The 16261-nt window shown below is 39.5% G+C and overlaps 1 protein-coding gene across 1 annotated transcript in view; it reads right to left on the reverse strand.

The window, feature by feature from the left end:
• Positions 1-13095, reverse strand: part of mbtd1 (mbt domain containing 1) — a gene marked incomplete at its 5' end in the record, with an annotated part of 29984 nt that extends 16889 nt beyond the window's left edge. The window contains 7 exons of the mRNA XM_080834937.1: positions 3989-4077; positions 4621-4755; positions 10007-10124; positions 10256-10338; positions 10795-10909; positions 12686-12819; positions 12942-13095. Of these exons, the coding sequence (XP_080691063.1) occupies positions 3989-4077; positions 4621-4755; positions 10007-10124; positions 10256-10338; positions 10795-10909; positions 12686-12819; positions 12942-13095 (828 nt within the window). The remainder of the gene's footprint in view (positions 1-3988; positions 4078-4620; positions 4756-10006; positions 10125-10255; positions 10339-10794; positions 10910-12685; positions 12820-12941) is intronic.
• Positions 13096-16261: the final 3166 nt, after the last annotated feature.

Genomic DNA, 16261 nt, shown 5'->3' on the forward strand with positions numbered 1-16261 from the left:
TGCCCATAGTGTCAGATGAGCCCAATTGTTCGCGAATGCTGGACGCAGCACTAGAACTAGTACTACCGGTAGAGCTATTATTTATGCTAGCTGCAGAACAAAACTGGGCTATACCATGCGAATGTCGCGCCGCATTTGCCGAGTCCTGGTGCTTACTTGACTTTGAGTGCGATTCCAGTGCCTTAATGCCCAGGGTGACGAGTTTTAGAGTTCTTTTGCAGAGAATGCAGTAAGCCTCACTGTCGTCGGGAACGCGTTTCAACCAGTCCGAAAATTCCGGTCGCGAGAGCCAGTTATCATTGAATTTGCATTTCCCCATCTTCTTCTGCCATTTAGTTGTCTTCTACTTCATAACTTCCCGCCTTGCTCGCACACAGGCAATCAAAATACTTGCTACTGCAAGTGACGAGAGTACATTTCCGTTTCACATCCGTAGTTTTCTTATTACGTTCCACTAACAGCAACATGTCATGTAGAACTACACGGACCATAACTGCGCCCATTACAGGAAAAGAAAAAACAGAACGGCGTGGAAAAGGACGTAAAAAAATATATTTTTTGGGTCGATATTTTGCATTGAAACGTAGGTCTTAAATTACTCCAACTCAATTTTAGACATATAGTGCAAAAAATCGCTATATTTTAGACTTTTTAAGGCCTAAAATGGAAAATGTGTAATTTTAGACTTTTTAAGACTTTTTAAGACCCCGCGGACACCCTGTTTAATGTATCGGTTGGGTTAAAATGCTGTCTAACAAATGACATTCTAACTAGAATTCTGATAGGAGCACGGGCCAAAAGTAGTTAGAACGTCATTTGTTAGACAGCATTTTAACCCATTTTTAACAGGGTCTCTGCTTCAACATCATATTTAACTCAGACTGGTTGCAGTTCACTGCTTGGCCACAGTTTTAACATTGTTTCAGATGGATCAAGGGGGAAGCTATTGACCTTTTGTCAATACAGATCCATATGGTTATCTAGTTGCTATGCTAGCTAACTAGCTAGGGAAACTTTTACCTTAAACGATTTAAATGGAAGAGCTCCGTTTGCATAAAATGAAAGCTAGTTATCTAGCTGATGTTATAGTCTTGTTGACTTAACTAATACATTTATAATGGGAAAAGGTAGAAACCCTCAGGGTGCCTGTGCAACTTCGTATAAACAAGTTCATATTCATGAGTTCAAATTCACACGTCAACACGAGTTTAGCAGCCGCCAACTGTAAGTACCTTACCTATGTGTGTGTAAAGAATGTTGATATGAAATATGAAAACAACCAGTTGTCAATGTGAAAGCTCTCTCTTTCTATCTGAGTTGGGGCAGCCTGCCATCATGTTTATTAGCCTATGGCACAGGGATTTTAACATCTTCCCTGTGTATGTCCTTAATTAGGTTTCCTCCGGTAGGAGGTAACCTTTTGTTTCTGTTAGTATTATTTGAATTATTGTACCATGGGAGTCAATGGCAGCCCCTAGAACCATATAGTAACTTTTTGTGAAATTTGGCACACTCATTAAGGACAGTCCCTTCTTCATTCACACCAATTTTCATGGCTCTCATTAGACCATTCTAGCGCCACCAACAGGTCAAAGTTGGACTTTTGTAACACACGCAACTTTTGAACCGTATGACCGATTTTCAAAAATGATTTCCCGCTATTTCCGGTTTTATCAAAAACCTTTGAAAGCCTACTCCTCCTACAATTTTTGGCAAATCTTCTTCAAAATCACCAGAGATGATCTTCAGACATAGCCTCACAAAAGTTATCGAACAGAATTTTGATCCTCACAACCGTTTGTCCGGTACAGCCACTCAAATTCAGCAGAAAAGTGGCCAAACAGGAAGTGAAGTCATATGTCAGCAAATATTTGAGTGAAATTTACGCCACAGGGTGTGTTTAATTCGTCTTGATCCAGGGAATCCAATGGTACCTCATTTTTGAAAATCGGTCATGCGTGTGTTAACACAAGTCCAACTTTGACCCGTTGGTGGCGCTAGAGTGGTATAATGAGAGACATGAAACTTTGTATGAATAAAGGAGGGACTGTCCTTAATGATTGTGCCGAATTTCACAAAAAGTTACCATATGGTTTGTCCGGTACAGCCACTCAAATTCAGCAGAAAAGCGGCCAAACAGGAAGTGAAGTCATATCTCAGCTTTACACATCTGCAGGTCAAAAAGTGAAACTTTGATTCAATCACAAGTTCATATGAAGACACTTGAGAGTGTTTAGTACACAAATCTGAAAAAAAGTTGACTGTAAGACGAAAAGTAGATTTTTGGTGAATATTTGAAACATGCATGCTTGACTACTTGCTAGGGTGGTTCTCTATAGAATGTCTCTCTCCTCATCCGCGCGGCTCCTAAATCTCACACACTCAGTCTCCCCTTAACACACGCGCAGGCTTTGTTTTACGCACACACATTCTCACAGACACACAGCTTGGTGTCACACACATACATTCTCACAGACACACAGGGTAAGCGCACACACAACCTCCACTCAGTCTAAACTTCAGGGCAAAAGCATTGTAAATGTTGGATTTGAAATGTAATATCCCATTGGCAAGTCTGCAGCATGGATTTTTCTATACAGTGACAAATTGTCACAAAATTACATTTTTCCCTGGTTCGCAATGTTTGGAGGAAACCGCCATCGCTGCTTGCAGCTATATTAGATTATATTAAATTAGTATGATATGTTAATAAATGTTTCTTTTTGTACCTAAAGCAAATGTTAACCTTCCCCATTATTTTCTTCTTGGAGTATACCAGAATGCTTAATTTACGTTAAATTTAATGTTAAAATCACAAAAAAATCTAACAATCTAAAAAATTACCTTACATGAAACTCTGGTTTTGGCCCTCGGCCCTCCACTCCGATTAATATTTGGCCCCTGACAAGAAAGAATTTGGGCACCCCTGCTCTAAATGTTATTACAAATGTAATCTACCAGCAAACATTAAAGGGATAGTTCGGTTTTTAAGTCATGAAGTTGTATGGCATCTACATCACCAGTGTAATGCAATCCACGCTGATTTACCTCCGACAGCGTCCTGTGAGCAGACTTCTCGTCCAGTTTTGGTCAAACCGAAAGTAGTCCGGCAGGTTTCTAGACCCAGGAAAATAAAACGTTTCTCTTCCCAAAACATTATGTGTTCAAAAGAGTGATATATTTGCATCCCAAAACCGTTGTAGTGGAAAAAGTCAAACCTCGTTATCACTTGGCCCTATTTTCAATACGCTCGATAATGCAATCTCTCAGCTAGAGTCTACCTGTTGATTCTCGAAAGTTGATTCGCGAAAGTTTGATTCACCAAAGTTGCCTGAGAGAACCGTCCATCACAGGAAAACGATGCTTTATGTCAATTTTATCAAATGTTGTCTCAGTTTTCATCGTTTTCCTGTGATGGACGTTTCTCTCAGGCAACTTTGGTGAATCAACTTTCGAGAATCAACTTCCGAGAATCAACAGGTAGACTCTAGCTGTGAGATTGCATTATCGAGCGTATTGAAAATAGGGCCAAGTGATAACGAGGTGTGACTTTTTCCACTACAACGGTTTTGGGATGCAAATATATCACTCTTTTGAACACATAATGTTTTGGGAAGAGAAACGTTTTATTTTCCTGGGTCTAGAAACCTGCCGGACTACTTTCGGTTTGACCAAAACTGGACGAGAACTCTGCTCACTGGACGCTGTCGGAGGTAAGTCAGCGTGGATTGCATTACACTGGTGATGTAGATGCCATACAACTTCATGTCTTAAAAACCGAACTATCCCTTTAACTGCATGTTAAGTGTCTGATTTCAAATTCAAGCAATTGGATTGTCAAGATGATTTTAAAACACAAAATCACATATAGAATAGTTAATGCTTTGATTTTATATATCAACTTGAAAACTTCAAATCACTGTTGCTTAGAGAGGCTTTAAAATGTTTAAAAAGCAAATAGTATGCTTATAATAAATAGTGTGCATACCTTGGAAGCAAAATCTGGGGGGAGTGTTTTTGCACCTGTAAGTCTCTTCACCAGAAATGCCTTCCAGTTGGAATACTTGTGCTGAATGGCTATGACAAGAATACCACAATATTAAACATCACCTATGGTGGCAATTCAAAAACACATCAGTTAACACATAGATAACAGCAACATATTGGGCAATATAACATAACCTCCGCAAAATGCACTTAGCTTTTTAAAACCATAGACACAAAAGCAAACATTCTATCAATCAGTAAACTTTGCAACCAAATCAGTTAATTATTTTAATCAATCACTACCGCCATAACCAGCAAACACAAAACTGTGTTGTCACTGTAAGTCGTTTTTATCTATTAAAGTGACAATGTCTCAATTGACAGTTAGAAAAACAATTGCAAGGTGCAATTCATTATAACTTAGTTCTAAATGTGTTCCCTGTGAATGTGAAATGTGAATAAATACATTATTTCTGGTAACAGTATATGAAACTGTAACTTTATTTTTCAATAAGATGAAATTCAGTTCCGTAAATAGAATTGTATCCCTCTGTTTTCCTCATTTCTTTCTATATTTGGGCTTTAAGGGGTTAAGCAATCTAAACCGTTATAAACAGCTAAATGTTGACTTACATTTTGGAGGTACAAGTGGTTTTCCATTGGAGGCACACCATCCCACAGGGTGAACCTCAGACACACACAAGTTACACCAGAAGTCTTGGTTTCCATCACTGTCAAAACCTTCATACCGGAGACGTGCCTTAAAACCTGAAAAACACAAGAAGACTTCAACAGACATATATGTCTGAACCTGCAGGTCCTCTCACATGGAGTATGATCCTTAGTGCAACACATGAGTGTGTGTGTGTGTGTGTATATGTGTATATATATCAGGAGGGGGGACTAGCTGTGCGCTCATGCCAGTTCTAAAGACATACACCGAACCACACCATAAGACTACTTGCTGTAAAATAAGTGCCAAAAACAGTCTGGGTGAATATTTGCTTAAATGCTTGGACACTCCCAATCCTTATTGAAGACTGCTGATAACGACAGTTCTTATTTCACTCATATCGGTGTAACTTCAACAAAACATAGCTGAACTAGATAAATGGAATTCACTAGATGGTACCCCTTATTTATTATGTAGCAAGAGAAAGGACAGAGAATAGCATTACTCGATTTCAGAGTTGGGACACCCGTTTTCTGTTAGCATCACCACCAGAATTTGTTGCAGACTGAAATGACACAGAGACAGTATAGCACTTTAAACAAGGTCGTTACCCTGTCTGCATGTAGTAAACACAGTCATGGCAAATTGCCCTTAATGGGGATAAAGGGGGGTGGCTGTTCTTTACAAACCATACCAAAAACATACCAACTACTCTTTAACATAGAGCTGTATCACCCCAGCTAAAAATTTGAGCTAGTATTCAAATGATTGTAAATCCACTTAGTTTCTTGTTTTGACAGAAGTGCACTCTGTGAGCCCATAAGAAACACAAATCCATCAAGAGAGCTCAAATTTTCTTCTACACAATAATTCAATTTAAACTGAGATTTAGCCTTACAGCTCCTGCTTCTCAGATTTCTATATGGCAAAAAACAACAACCTTTGCTTATTACAGCACCCCCAGTGGTCAGTTGATGGAACGTATTAAACCATAATCGTTCTGTGACAGTTTTAAAGTAATGTCCAGTTACTTACCTCTACCACATTTTATATTTTTATACTGTGTACATATATACAGCCGCGGAAAAAATTAAGAGACCACTTCAAAATTATCAGTTTCTCTGGTTTTACTATTTATTGGTATGTGTTAAAGTAAAATGTACATTTTAGTTTTATTCTATAACCTACTGGCAACATTCCTACCAAATTTCAAATAAAAATATTGTCATTTAGATAATTTATTTGCAGAAAAATGACAATTGGTCAAAATAGCAAAAAAGATGCAGTGTCTTCAGATCTCGAATAATGCAAAGAAAACAAGCTCATATTCATTTTTAAACTACACAATACTAATGCTTTAACTTAGGAAGAGTTCAGAAATCAATATTTGGTGGAATAACCTTGATTTCAAATCACAACTTTCATGTGTCTTGGCATGCTCTCCACCAGTCTTTCACATTGCCGTTGGGTGACTTTATGCTACTCCTGGCGCAAGAATTCAAGCAGCTCGGCTTCTTTTCATGGCTTGTGACCATCCATCTTCCTCTTGATCACATTTCAGAGTTTTTTTTATGGGATTCAGGTCTCGAAATTGGGCTGGCCATGACAGGGTCCTGATCTGGTGATACTCCATCCACACCTTTACTGGCCTGGCTGTGTGGCATGGAGCATTGCCCTGCTGGAAAAAACACTTCTCAGAGTTGGGGAACATTGTCAGAGCAAAAGGAAGCAAGTTTTTCTTCCAGGACAACGTTGTACTTTGCCTGGCTGAGGTTTGTAAAAGACCATAAGGATTGAACCAAAGCCGACTGGAGGGTCGTCTTGTTCGTCTTCTCTGATGAGTCCAATTTCACAGTAGGTGCAAGACTCTGTGGCTTGTAGGCCTCTCCAGGTCTCCGTCTAACCATCAGACGACCATGTGTTGGGCAAAGCTGAAAATTGGACTCATCAGAGAAGACGAACTAGGAGACCCTCCAGTCCGCTTTGGTTCAATCCTTATGGTCTTTTACAAACCTCAGCCAGGCAAAGTACAACGTTGTCCTGGAAGAAAAACTTGCTTCCTTTTGCTCTGACAATGTTCCCCAACTCTGAGAAGTGTTTTTTCAAGCAGGGCAATGCTCCATGCCACACAGCCAGGCCAGTAAAGGTGTGGATGGAGTATCACCAGATCAGGACCCTGTCATGGCCAGCCCAATTTCGAGACCTGAATCCCATAAAAAAAACTCTGAAATGTGATCAAGAGGAAGATGGATGGTCACAAGCCATGAAAAGAAGCCGAGCTGCTTGAATTCTTGCGCCAGGAGTAGCATAAAGTCACCCAACGGCAATGTGAAAGACTGGTGGAGAGCATGCCAAGACACATGAAAGTTGTGATTTGAAATCAAGGTTATTCCACCAAATATTGATTTCTGAACTCTTCCTAAGTTAAAGCATTAGTATTGTGTAGTTTAAAAATGAATATGAGCTTGTTTTCTTTGCATTATTCGAGATCTGAAGACACAGCATCTTTTTTGCTATTTTGACCAATTGTCATTTTTCTGCAAATAAATGATCTAAATGACAATATTTGTATTTGAAATTTGGTAGGAATGTTGCCAGTAGGTTATAGAATAAAACAAAAATGTACATTTTACTTTAACACATACCAATAAATAGTAAAACCAGAGAAACTGATAATTTTGAAGTGGTCTCTTAATTTTTTCCGCGGCTGTATATACACACACAGTGCCCTCCACAAATATTGGCACCCCTAGTGAATATGAGCAAAACAGGCTATGAACAATTATGTGTTTGCTATTTATCCTCTTGGTCTTTCACTCAAAATATTCACAAAAATCTTACCTTTTCATTGAAGTAAAATTATTGAAAAAAAAAAAAAAAATGTTGATATTAAATAAATATTTTCCCCCAAAACATGTGTGCCACAATTATTGGCACCCCTTAATTTAATGTTTTGTGCAGCCACCCTTTGCCAAGATAACAGCTCTGAGTCTTCTCCTTTAATGCGTGATGAGGTTGGTGAACACATGGCACCGGATCTGAAACCATTCCAACATGCAGTATCTCTCCAGATCCTTCAGATACTAAGGTCAACGTTTGTAGACTCGGCTTCAGCTCTTCCCACAGATTTTCTATGGGGTTTAGGTCGGGGGACTGTGATGGCCATGGCAAAACCTTTATTTTGTGGTCGGTGAACCATTTTTGTGTTGATTTTGAGGTGTGCATCGGATCATTGTCCTGCTGGAAGGTCCAACCACGGCCCATTTATAGCTTACTGGAGGGGGCTGTTAAGTTTTCATTTAATATCTGCTGGAATTTGATGGAGTCCATGAAACCATGTATCCTAACAAGATGTCCAGGGCCTTTGGAAGAAAAACAGCCCCACAACATCAAAGATTCGTCACCATACTTCATATTGGGTATGGGGTGCTCTTCTGTATGGCTATCTTTCTGTCGACGCCAAACCCACCTTTGATGTTTGTTGCCAAAAAGCTTTATTTTGGTCTCATCTGACCATATACAGTCGTATGCAAAAGTTTAGGCACCCCTCTAAGGCTGCATGATAATTTACTCTTCACCAAAAAAAGTCTTCACCAAAAAAAGATCACAGTGGTAAAATATTAATTTTCTAGTCATCACTGAGTGCTGGGGTGTTTTCCAGACAAAGATATTTAGTGTAGCAGTATTTAGTGGTGTGAAATTAAATCACATGTGAAAAATAGGATGTGCAAAAGTTTGGGCACCCTCATCATTTTGTTGATTTGAATACCTGTACCTACTCAATGCTGATAAACTGCAACACAGAATTAGTCTGATTAGCTCTTTAAGCCTTCAATTCCATAGAAAGGTGCATCCAACCATTAGAAAAGGTATTTAAGGTAGCCAATTGCAAGTTGTGCTTCTCTTTGATTCTACTCTTAAAAGTGGCAACATGGGGACATCAAAACAGCTATCAAATGATCTGAAAACAAAGATTGTTCAGCAGTTTGGTTTAGGGGAAGGCTACAAAAAGTTATCCTGGAGGTTTCAGCTATCAGTTTCCACTGTGATGAATTGTATTATGAAGTGGAAGGCAACAGGCACATTTCTTGCTTAGGCCAGAAGTGGCAGGCCAAGAAAAATAACAAAGAGGCATAGGCGAATAATGGTCAGAATGGTCAAGGACAACCCTCAGACCACCTCCAAAGACCTGCAAGGTCATCTTGCTGCAGATAGTGTCACTGTGCATTGCTCAACCATTCAGCGCACATTGCACAGAAAACAGCTGTATGGGAGAGTGATGCAGAAGAAGTCTTTTCCGCACACACGCCACAAACAAGCTCGCTTGAGGTTTGCCAAACTACATTTGAACAAGCCAGGCTCATTTTGGAACAAGCACTTTCCTAGAAAAGCACTTGCTGCCCACAGTAAAATGTGGTGGGGGGTACATCATGCTGTGGTACTGTGGCTAGTACAGGAACTGGAAATCAAGTTAAAGTTGATGGTCGCATGGATTCAACTCAGTACCAGCAAATTCTTGACAATAATGTTCAAGAATCTGTAACAGAGCTGAAGTTACGGTGGAGTTGGGTGTTCCAGCAGGACAATAACACGAAACATTGCTCCAAATCCACTAAGCCAATTATGCAGAGGAACAACTACAATGTTCTGGAATGGCCATCCCAGTCCCCAGACTTGAATATAATTGAAAATATATGGGATAATTAAGTTGCTGGCTTCATCAAGGCTGTACAAGAACTTACCCCAAAGGCTTTGTAGATTGCCTTTTTGCAGTAAATTCATTACATTCATTTTTTTTTGTCTGAATGAGATTTGCAGTTTTGAATGTTGCAAATCATTTTTGCAGTGAGTTTTAAGTGTTCTTTTGAGATTTAAGTTTTGTTTAAGATCTTTTACCAGCTGAATCAGTTTGCAACCACCTAGGCTATTGAACCACCATTCTTTCAGGAGGGATGATGCACTGAACATTGGCACTTTGCTTTCCAGTTGAATATCTTAACTTTAGTTTCATCAGTACAGACAACTTACTTGCAAAAGGCTTAAGCATATTTCAACTGACTTGACTCTGGATTTACTTACAAGGGCTCCCTGCTTCTCCTCTGAAGAAGTCAGATATGCTCACATCTAGAAGGATTTCTTCATTTCAGCTCTACCTGATGTAGCTGACTGTATACAGGGCAGATGTACACCATTTTATCTCCTCCAATAGTCCTTTACACCATTCCATCTCAGATGGCATGGTATCATCCATCTGACTATCAGAACATGTTTTTGCACCTTCTCTTGTAAACTATATTATTCCAACTCCAGTGCTCTATGGTATTTGGAAACAGTGCACTTAAATACCTGTGAGTTTGACAATCATTGCCACCCAGTAGACTTTGGCTGAGAGGGTAGTGTCAGTGTTTGGCACCTCAATGCGCAATCCCTCTTCAAGGTCACCCCAACAGTTTCCCATAGGTACCTAGAGCAGAGATTGGTTACTGGTCAATTCCTTGTCAATAACAACAGCAAGCCATTTATATGAAATGGGAACAATTCTACAGGTGATGATACACAAGAAAAAATATGTTTAATATTTGTATCTGTGCTTACATGCTTGAAACAGCTTACTGGGGCACCAACCAAATTATTTGCACCGACGTACTGTCCCCAGTCAAACCCCTCAATAGGAATCACTGAAAATAAGAGGGTGAAAACCTTTAATAAAAGTGACCGGTTCAAACAGAGCCAAAAACTGTTCAATAAGTTATTGGTTCTGGCATAGCGGGATTAAAAAAAGAAACCATTATTGTGTGGTTTAAAAAGTGCTATATGTTTATGCCAATGAAGCTCTTTGCAATTAATTAAAAAGCAAAGACAAAATATGTGACACTGCCAAAACATTTGGCCATGATTGTATATGGAGACTTACTAGCTATGGACCAACATACATTTCTAAATATTTCTACAAAACAGAATATAACAAAAACAAACCAAATAATTCAGTTCCTCATTGGACTGCTTTATTTTTGCCAGTAAAGGAATGAGACTTCCTAGTTGACTACTACTTACAGCAAACTAGCTCTGTAGCAAAGGAAGATATATAGATGTAAAAGAAAAACTCTTAATGTTTACAGAAAATGACAGCCTACCTGATTTCGATTTTGCTTGGTTCTGTTGACTTGCTTGATATTGTGCATAAGCTGCAAGCTTGGCCATGAGGGGCTGTTTCTGCAGCACTTTTGCCTTTTTTGTTGGTGGTTTACCCTTTGTTGTTGAAGAATGACAAACACAAAACATTTTAAATCAATCATACACACACCCTGCATTTCACTACATAAAAATGTATTTTAAATGTTTTCATAATGACACAGTGATAGCCATTTAAAATAACTCTGGCACAGTACTGGTTCACAGATGGCCTCTAATACAGAGTAACAGAAGGAAACTAAATGACTTTTTTAAAGTCATTACCATTGACTTGAACTAAAATGAAGCCAACCCAAGAGACATGATTCTTTAAGTAACGAACTTTTAGTAACTGCCTTCTAGCTGGGGAAAAAATGACGATCAATCTAGATCACATTCACCATTCCATTAGTACGGTAGTATACCCAAAATATTACTTAAAGCAACATTATATTATTAACCTCAAAATAACAGCTTCAAAATCATTTTGGTTGTAAACTGACTTATAGTACGGGGAATTGCTTCTGTGCTACTGCCACAGCACACCTAGTATTACACTTTGTCATTTTTTGGGGTACAGGGCTCGAGGCCCTCTCGCAAGAACCATGCAATGCTTTATGGCACCACCTCACCACCTCACCAAACAACTAGACCCATGCAGTAGCTATAAGAGGAAGCTAGAACAGTGTTCTCTGTATGGACATCATGGCCGAGGCGAACGAAGAAACTGAGGATTACATTGTCGAAGGAAATAAAGTGATTTTTTTTTTACACATCCATTTGATGTTGAAATGCAAGCTGCATCGATTATTGGATTGTTCATAGAAAGTCAAAATTGTGACAAGGAAAAGCTTTTTCTCTAATAAAAAATAGAGAAGGTAATTCATCTGTTGATTTTCTTTAACTATCAAACACAAAGTAGGAAGTGTAGCAAAGACTCCGAGTAGCAAACTAGAATGTCAAACTAGAATGTTTTAAAAGTCGAAATGGATTGATAATCGTTTTATCGGTTTAGAAATTATAATCGTTTTTTTTACACATCCATTTTATGTTGAAATGCAATTATCGATTGATTATCGATTATCAATTTGAAACCGATAAAATGATTATCGATGCATTTCGACTATTAAATCATTGTGAATGTGCAACTCAAGAGTCTAAAATCACTTCCTACTTTGTGTTTGATAATTAAAGAAAATCAACAGATGTATTACCTTCTCTATTTGCTTTATTAGAGAAAAAGCTTTTAATGGTCACAATTTTGACTTTCTATGAGCAATGCAATAGTCGATGCAGCTTGCATTTCAACATAAAATGGATTTGTTAAAAAAAAAAAAAAATTATAATTACAAAATCGATTTAAAATCGAATCGTTGACTTCTGAATCGATTTTTAATCGAATCGTGAGGTGCCAAGAGATTCCCACCCCTATTATTAATTAAATAAGTTCTTATTAACTAAAGAATATATCTGAGGTAATTTGCCAGGCATCTTAGCCAGCTATCTAATGTTGTCACGTTAGCAAGGTAACTCCCCACAAGGTAAACAGCTCGCTAGCGGCACAATTGGTTGTTGACCTGTCAGTCTCACTAAAAACGTCTCTGTTACCAACACAACCCCATGCGCCAGACATTCCTGCCGTCATCCATCCCACAACGCATGCCATCTTAAATCAACAGTTAGGCAGCTGGTGCAAAAACTGATACTGATCAGTTGGACGTATATAACTGATGAAAATAAAGGTCCTACTTGGTGGCAGGCCACCAAACTCAATAGGTGTGATTAAAACACTTGCTGTGTGTAAGTAATGAATTCAGGCCAAGACAAAAAAAATCTAATATTTCTTGGGAATACCTGAAGTCTGGCCAGAATGCTGGCTTTTTTAGAATTGGAGGAGTAACTTCTTGAGCAGGAGACACTGCAGAATCTCTTTGTTTTTGAGTAGAACGCATCTCGTACTCCAACCATTCCACACATCTCACATGTAGCTACAGAAAAGGAGAAAAAAATCCACTTTAAAATGTAAACATTAACAAATTCTACTTCAAATCAAGGTGCAAGGTGATTTAGGTTGTCAAAATTAAAAGCAGGATCCAAGGGTGGTACTCACCCATACCAGCCTTTCCATCTGGATACGTGTATACCTGCCCATTGTTTTTGATGATCGGTAGACTAGCAGGGATGGAGGGCACTTCATCTTCACTATCATCTGAGCTGGAGCTGCTGCTAGTGTCGTCACTGCAGCTATCATATCCATCGAACATACCAAAGGAATCTCGCCTCTTCCTTTCTGAACGGTGAGAACGTTCAACCTGAAATGGAGTTCACAGGTACACTCAAGAAATGTTTTTGCTAGCACTATAAATGAATGAACATAATGAACATAATAAACATATAAAACATGTTTAGACCATCAAAATTCAAACAAACTGCCCTGTCAACAATGCATAGTGACAAAGCTACTGGTTACTCCAAAACCCTCTGGAATGCATGTCCCATGTCTTTGCCCCCACCCCAATTAAAGAAAACCTATGCTTCGACAGCAGGCTTGGAATATTCTTTATTGTTACTTCAACTTGAATCTCATTCAAAAAAAGTTTAAAATACCGGCTTGTATGAAATAATACCACATTAGTAGTCTAGCCTATTTACTCCAAACTTTACACATGAATTCCAAACTTTTACATTGTAAACGTCAAAACGATGAGTTGTTGACAATCACATTTTAAATCAGCGTTATGTAAAACACGATCAGCTGGAAATGACACATGTAGGTTAGGTGAGCGAATATAAAACCTACAAAAAAAATAATAATCAGCTCCTAAAATCACTAGGCACGGATACATGTGTCAATTTAACCCACCTATATCGCGTTTAAGCTATTATAGCTCGTAAATTGCTTATAATTGCCTCATGTAGCTCACGCCTAAATTTAACCCTCTCATATTTACGGCGATGTCAGAGCCTTTCGAGAGAGGTGGTCTACGCCGATCCGTGAGACACTCAAACAAGGCCGATGTAACATGGGGGTAGTGGTGACAGGGAAGCAAATAATAGGGAGTGTTATGCGCATGCTTGCCTGGTAGGAGATGACCCAGCGGCTTATAGGGAGTGCCAGGGCAGGGCTGGCCAGGTCTCGCACATGCAACAGGCAGCCTCACTCACAGCGAGTGATTTCAGGGGAATCATGGCCTCATGTGCAGGACATATTTTATGTGAATAAAGGTCATCTACACGACTTTTTAAACGTCTAATCGACTCGGTTTATTGTTTATATGCTACACGAATGCCGTGAGGTCAAACGGAATAGTGTAGGTCTTAACTGGAGCTCTAGACTATAACTGTGAGCTTGCCGCTAACACCGAAAACCATGGAAACACGTAGTAGCTAGCTAGCTGCTTAATAAGTTACTGTAGTTACATATAACGTTGTCGTGATTTAACTGGCTGATATATATGAACTAGAATGCGTTTCGTGAACGAACTGCGAGAGTGTGCTTGCTCTGTTGCGGCCATGACCGAGAGAACAAGCGCCTTGGAATTGGGGCAGGTGTCAGCTCTCCAGCTCTCCCTGCTGGATGAGCATGCACAAATGAGTATGCACAAATGAGTATGCATGAGTGAGTATGCATGAGTGAGTAAACATGAGTGAGTATGCACGATTGAGTATGCATGAGTGAGTATGCATGAGTGAGTATGCATGAGTGAGTATGCATGAGTGAGTATGCATGAGTGAGTATGCACGAGTGAGTAAACATGAGTGAGTATGCATGAGTGAGTACGCATTAGTGAGTAAACATGAGTGAGTACGCATGAGTGAGTACGCATGAGTGAGTAAACATGAGTGAGTAAACATGAGTGAGTATGCATGAGTAAGTATGCATGAGTAAGTATGCACGAGTGAGTATGCATGAGTGAGTATGCACGAGTGAGTAAACATGAGTGAGTATGCATGAGTGAGTAGAGCCCTGGTATGGAAGGTGTCTCTTAATATTCCTAGTTATACAGTTGAATGGAGAGGGACAGAGAGAGAAGAGGAACCGTGCGCAGGGGTCAGTGAGAGTTGTCAGTGAATCACAGGTGCAAGCCAGTTTAATGAGCCTATTATGATGTCATAATGCCTCAAAGTTCTGCCATGCAAGTCTATGGAGAAAAAAGGTGATGGAAAAAGAGGAATAAAAAAGGAGTGGCAAGGAGTACCGCCACGAAAAGTCATAGCAGCTTGCACCGGATCGGGCCGGACGTTTTGGTGTTTGAACGGCGTCTCTATCTCAATCGGGCGAGGAGTAGTTAGCTGCAAGAAAAACTACTAGAATAAAAAAAATAGTAAAAAACGAAGAACAATAGTGTGCTTCCCTTCGGGCAAGCACACTAATTGACCTATCGCTAAGCCCCGCCCCCCATTGTGACAGCTGCTAAATCGGACACTTTATCAGAGCTGACTAGAGTTTACAATGGCAGCTATCAGTGACAAAACTATATCCCAAGAGGCTCTAGACAACTTTTGGAGACAAACGGACCTGATTTCGCCTAGAAGCCTTCAAAAGGGACTTAATTATGCAATGGAGGGATATGTATACAATTTAAAACTCGATATGGTGGATAACAAGCTTAAATTTGAGGGGAGAATTTACAGAGCTCAATGCAAGAGGGAGAAGCCTAACTCACGGTCATCGCGATTGCAGATAAATACATCCAATACCAGCATTGTTCATGCACCGTATGGGAAAGATACAATGAATTCACAGTCAGTTAATTTAACTAATCTGGAAGGCACCGAGATGTACACCTACGTTTACTAACTAGCAGGAACCTGCCCCTGACAGGACAGTGTCCAAACCATAGGCTATGGTCCTAACTGTTTAGCTTGTTAATGTAACCTTTTTAATTACCGGCATGCGTGTGTTTCGTTCACGTTGCCATGTTAATCCATTATTAAACCTATCGTTTGTTTAATAAACTGTCCCATAACTGACAAAGTTACGCTAGCGCAGCTATTGAATCATTAACGTTAGCTAATTTGAACCAGAGATAACTTGCCTAAGCCTAGCATAACATCAGTGGTGAAAGTAAGCAGGTACTGTGAATAATGAGTAGGCCTATGCCTTTTATCATGTAGGCTTAGTTGATTGCTTTAGCAATAGGAATTTCTAACAAGAGTATGGCAGAAAGCTAATGAACGTAGCGTTCACTGTGCGGTCTGTCACACAGCTTAATCCACCGGAGATATTTTGGACCGGTCTTGTTTTCGTTTAGGAAATGAGATACAATATACCCCATTGCCTATCTTCTCACGGTAACTCGTATCAGTGTTGTATCTATCCCATGCACATCGTTTGGCCATTTATGTCGAAACTACATTACCACAATTACACACTTGTTTTTGTCCCGTTGTGGCTTGGGGAAAGGGATGAAATATACCCCATTCTGC

The sequence above is a fragment of the Sprattus sprattus genome (genome assembly GCF_963457725.1).
Source record: "Sprattus sprattus genome assembly, chromosome: 3".
Lineage (NCBI taxonomy): Eukaryota > Metazoa > Chordata > Actinopteri > Clupeiformes > Clupeidae > Sprattus > Sprattus sprattus.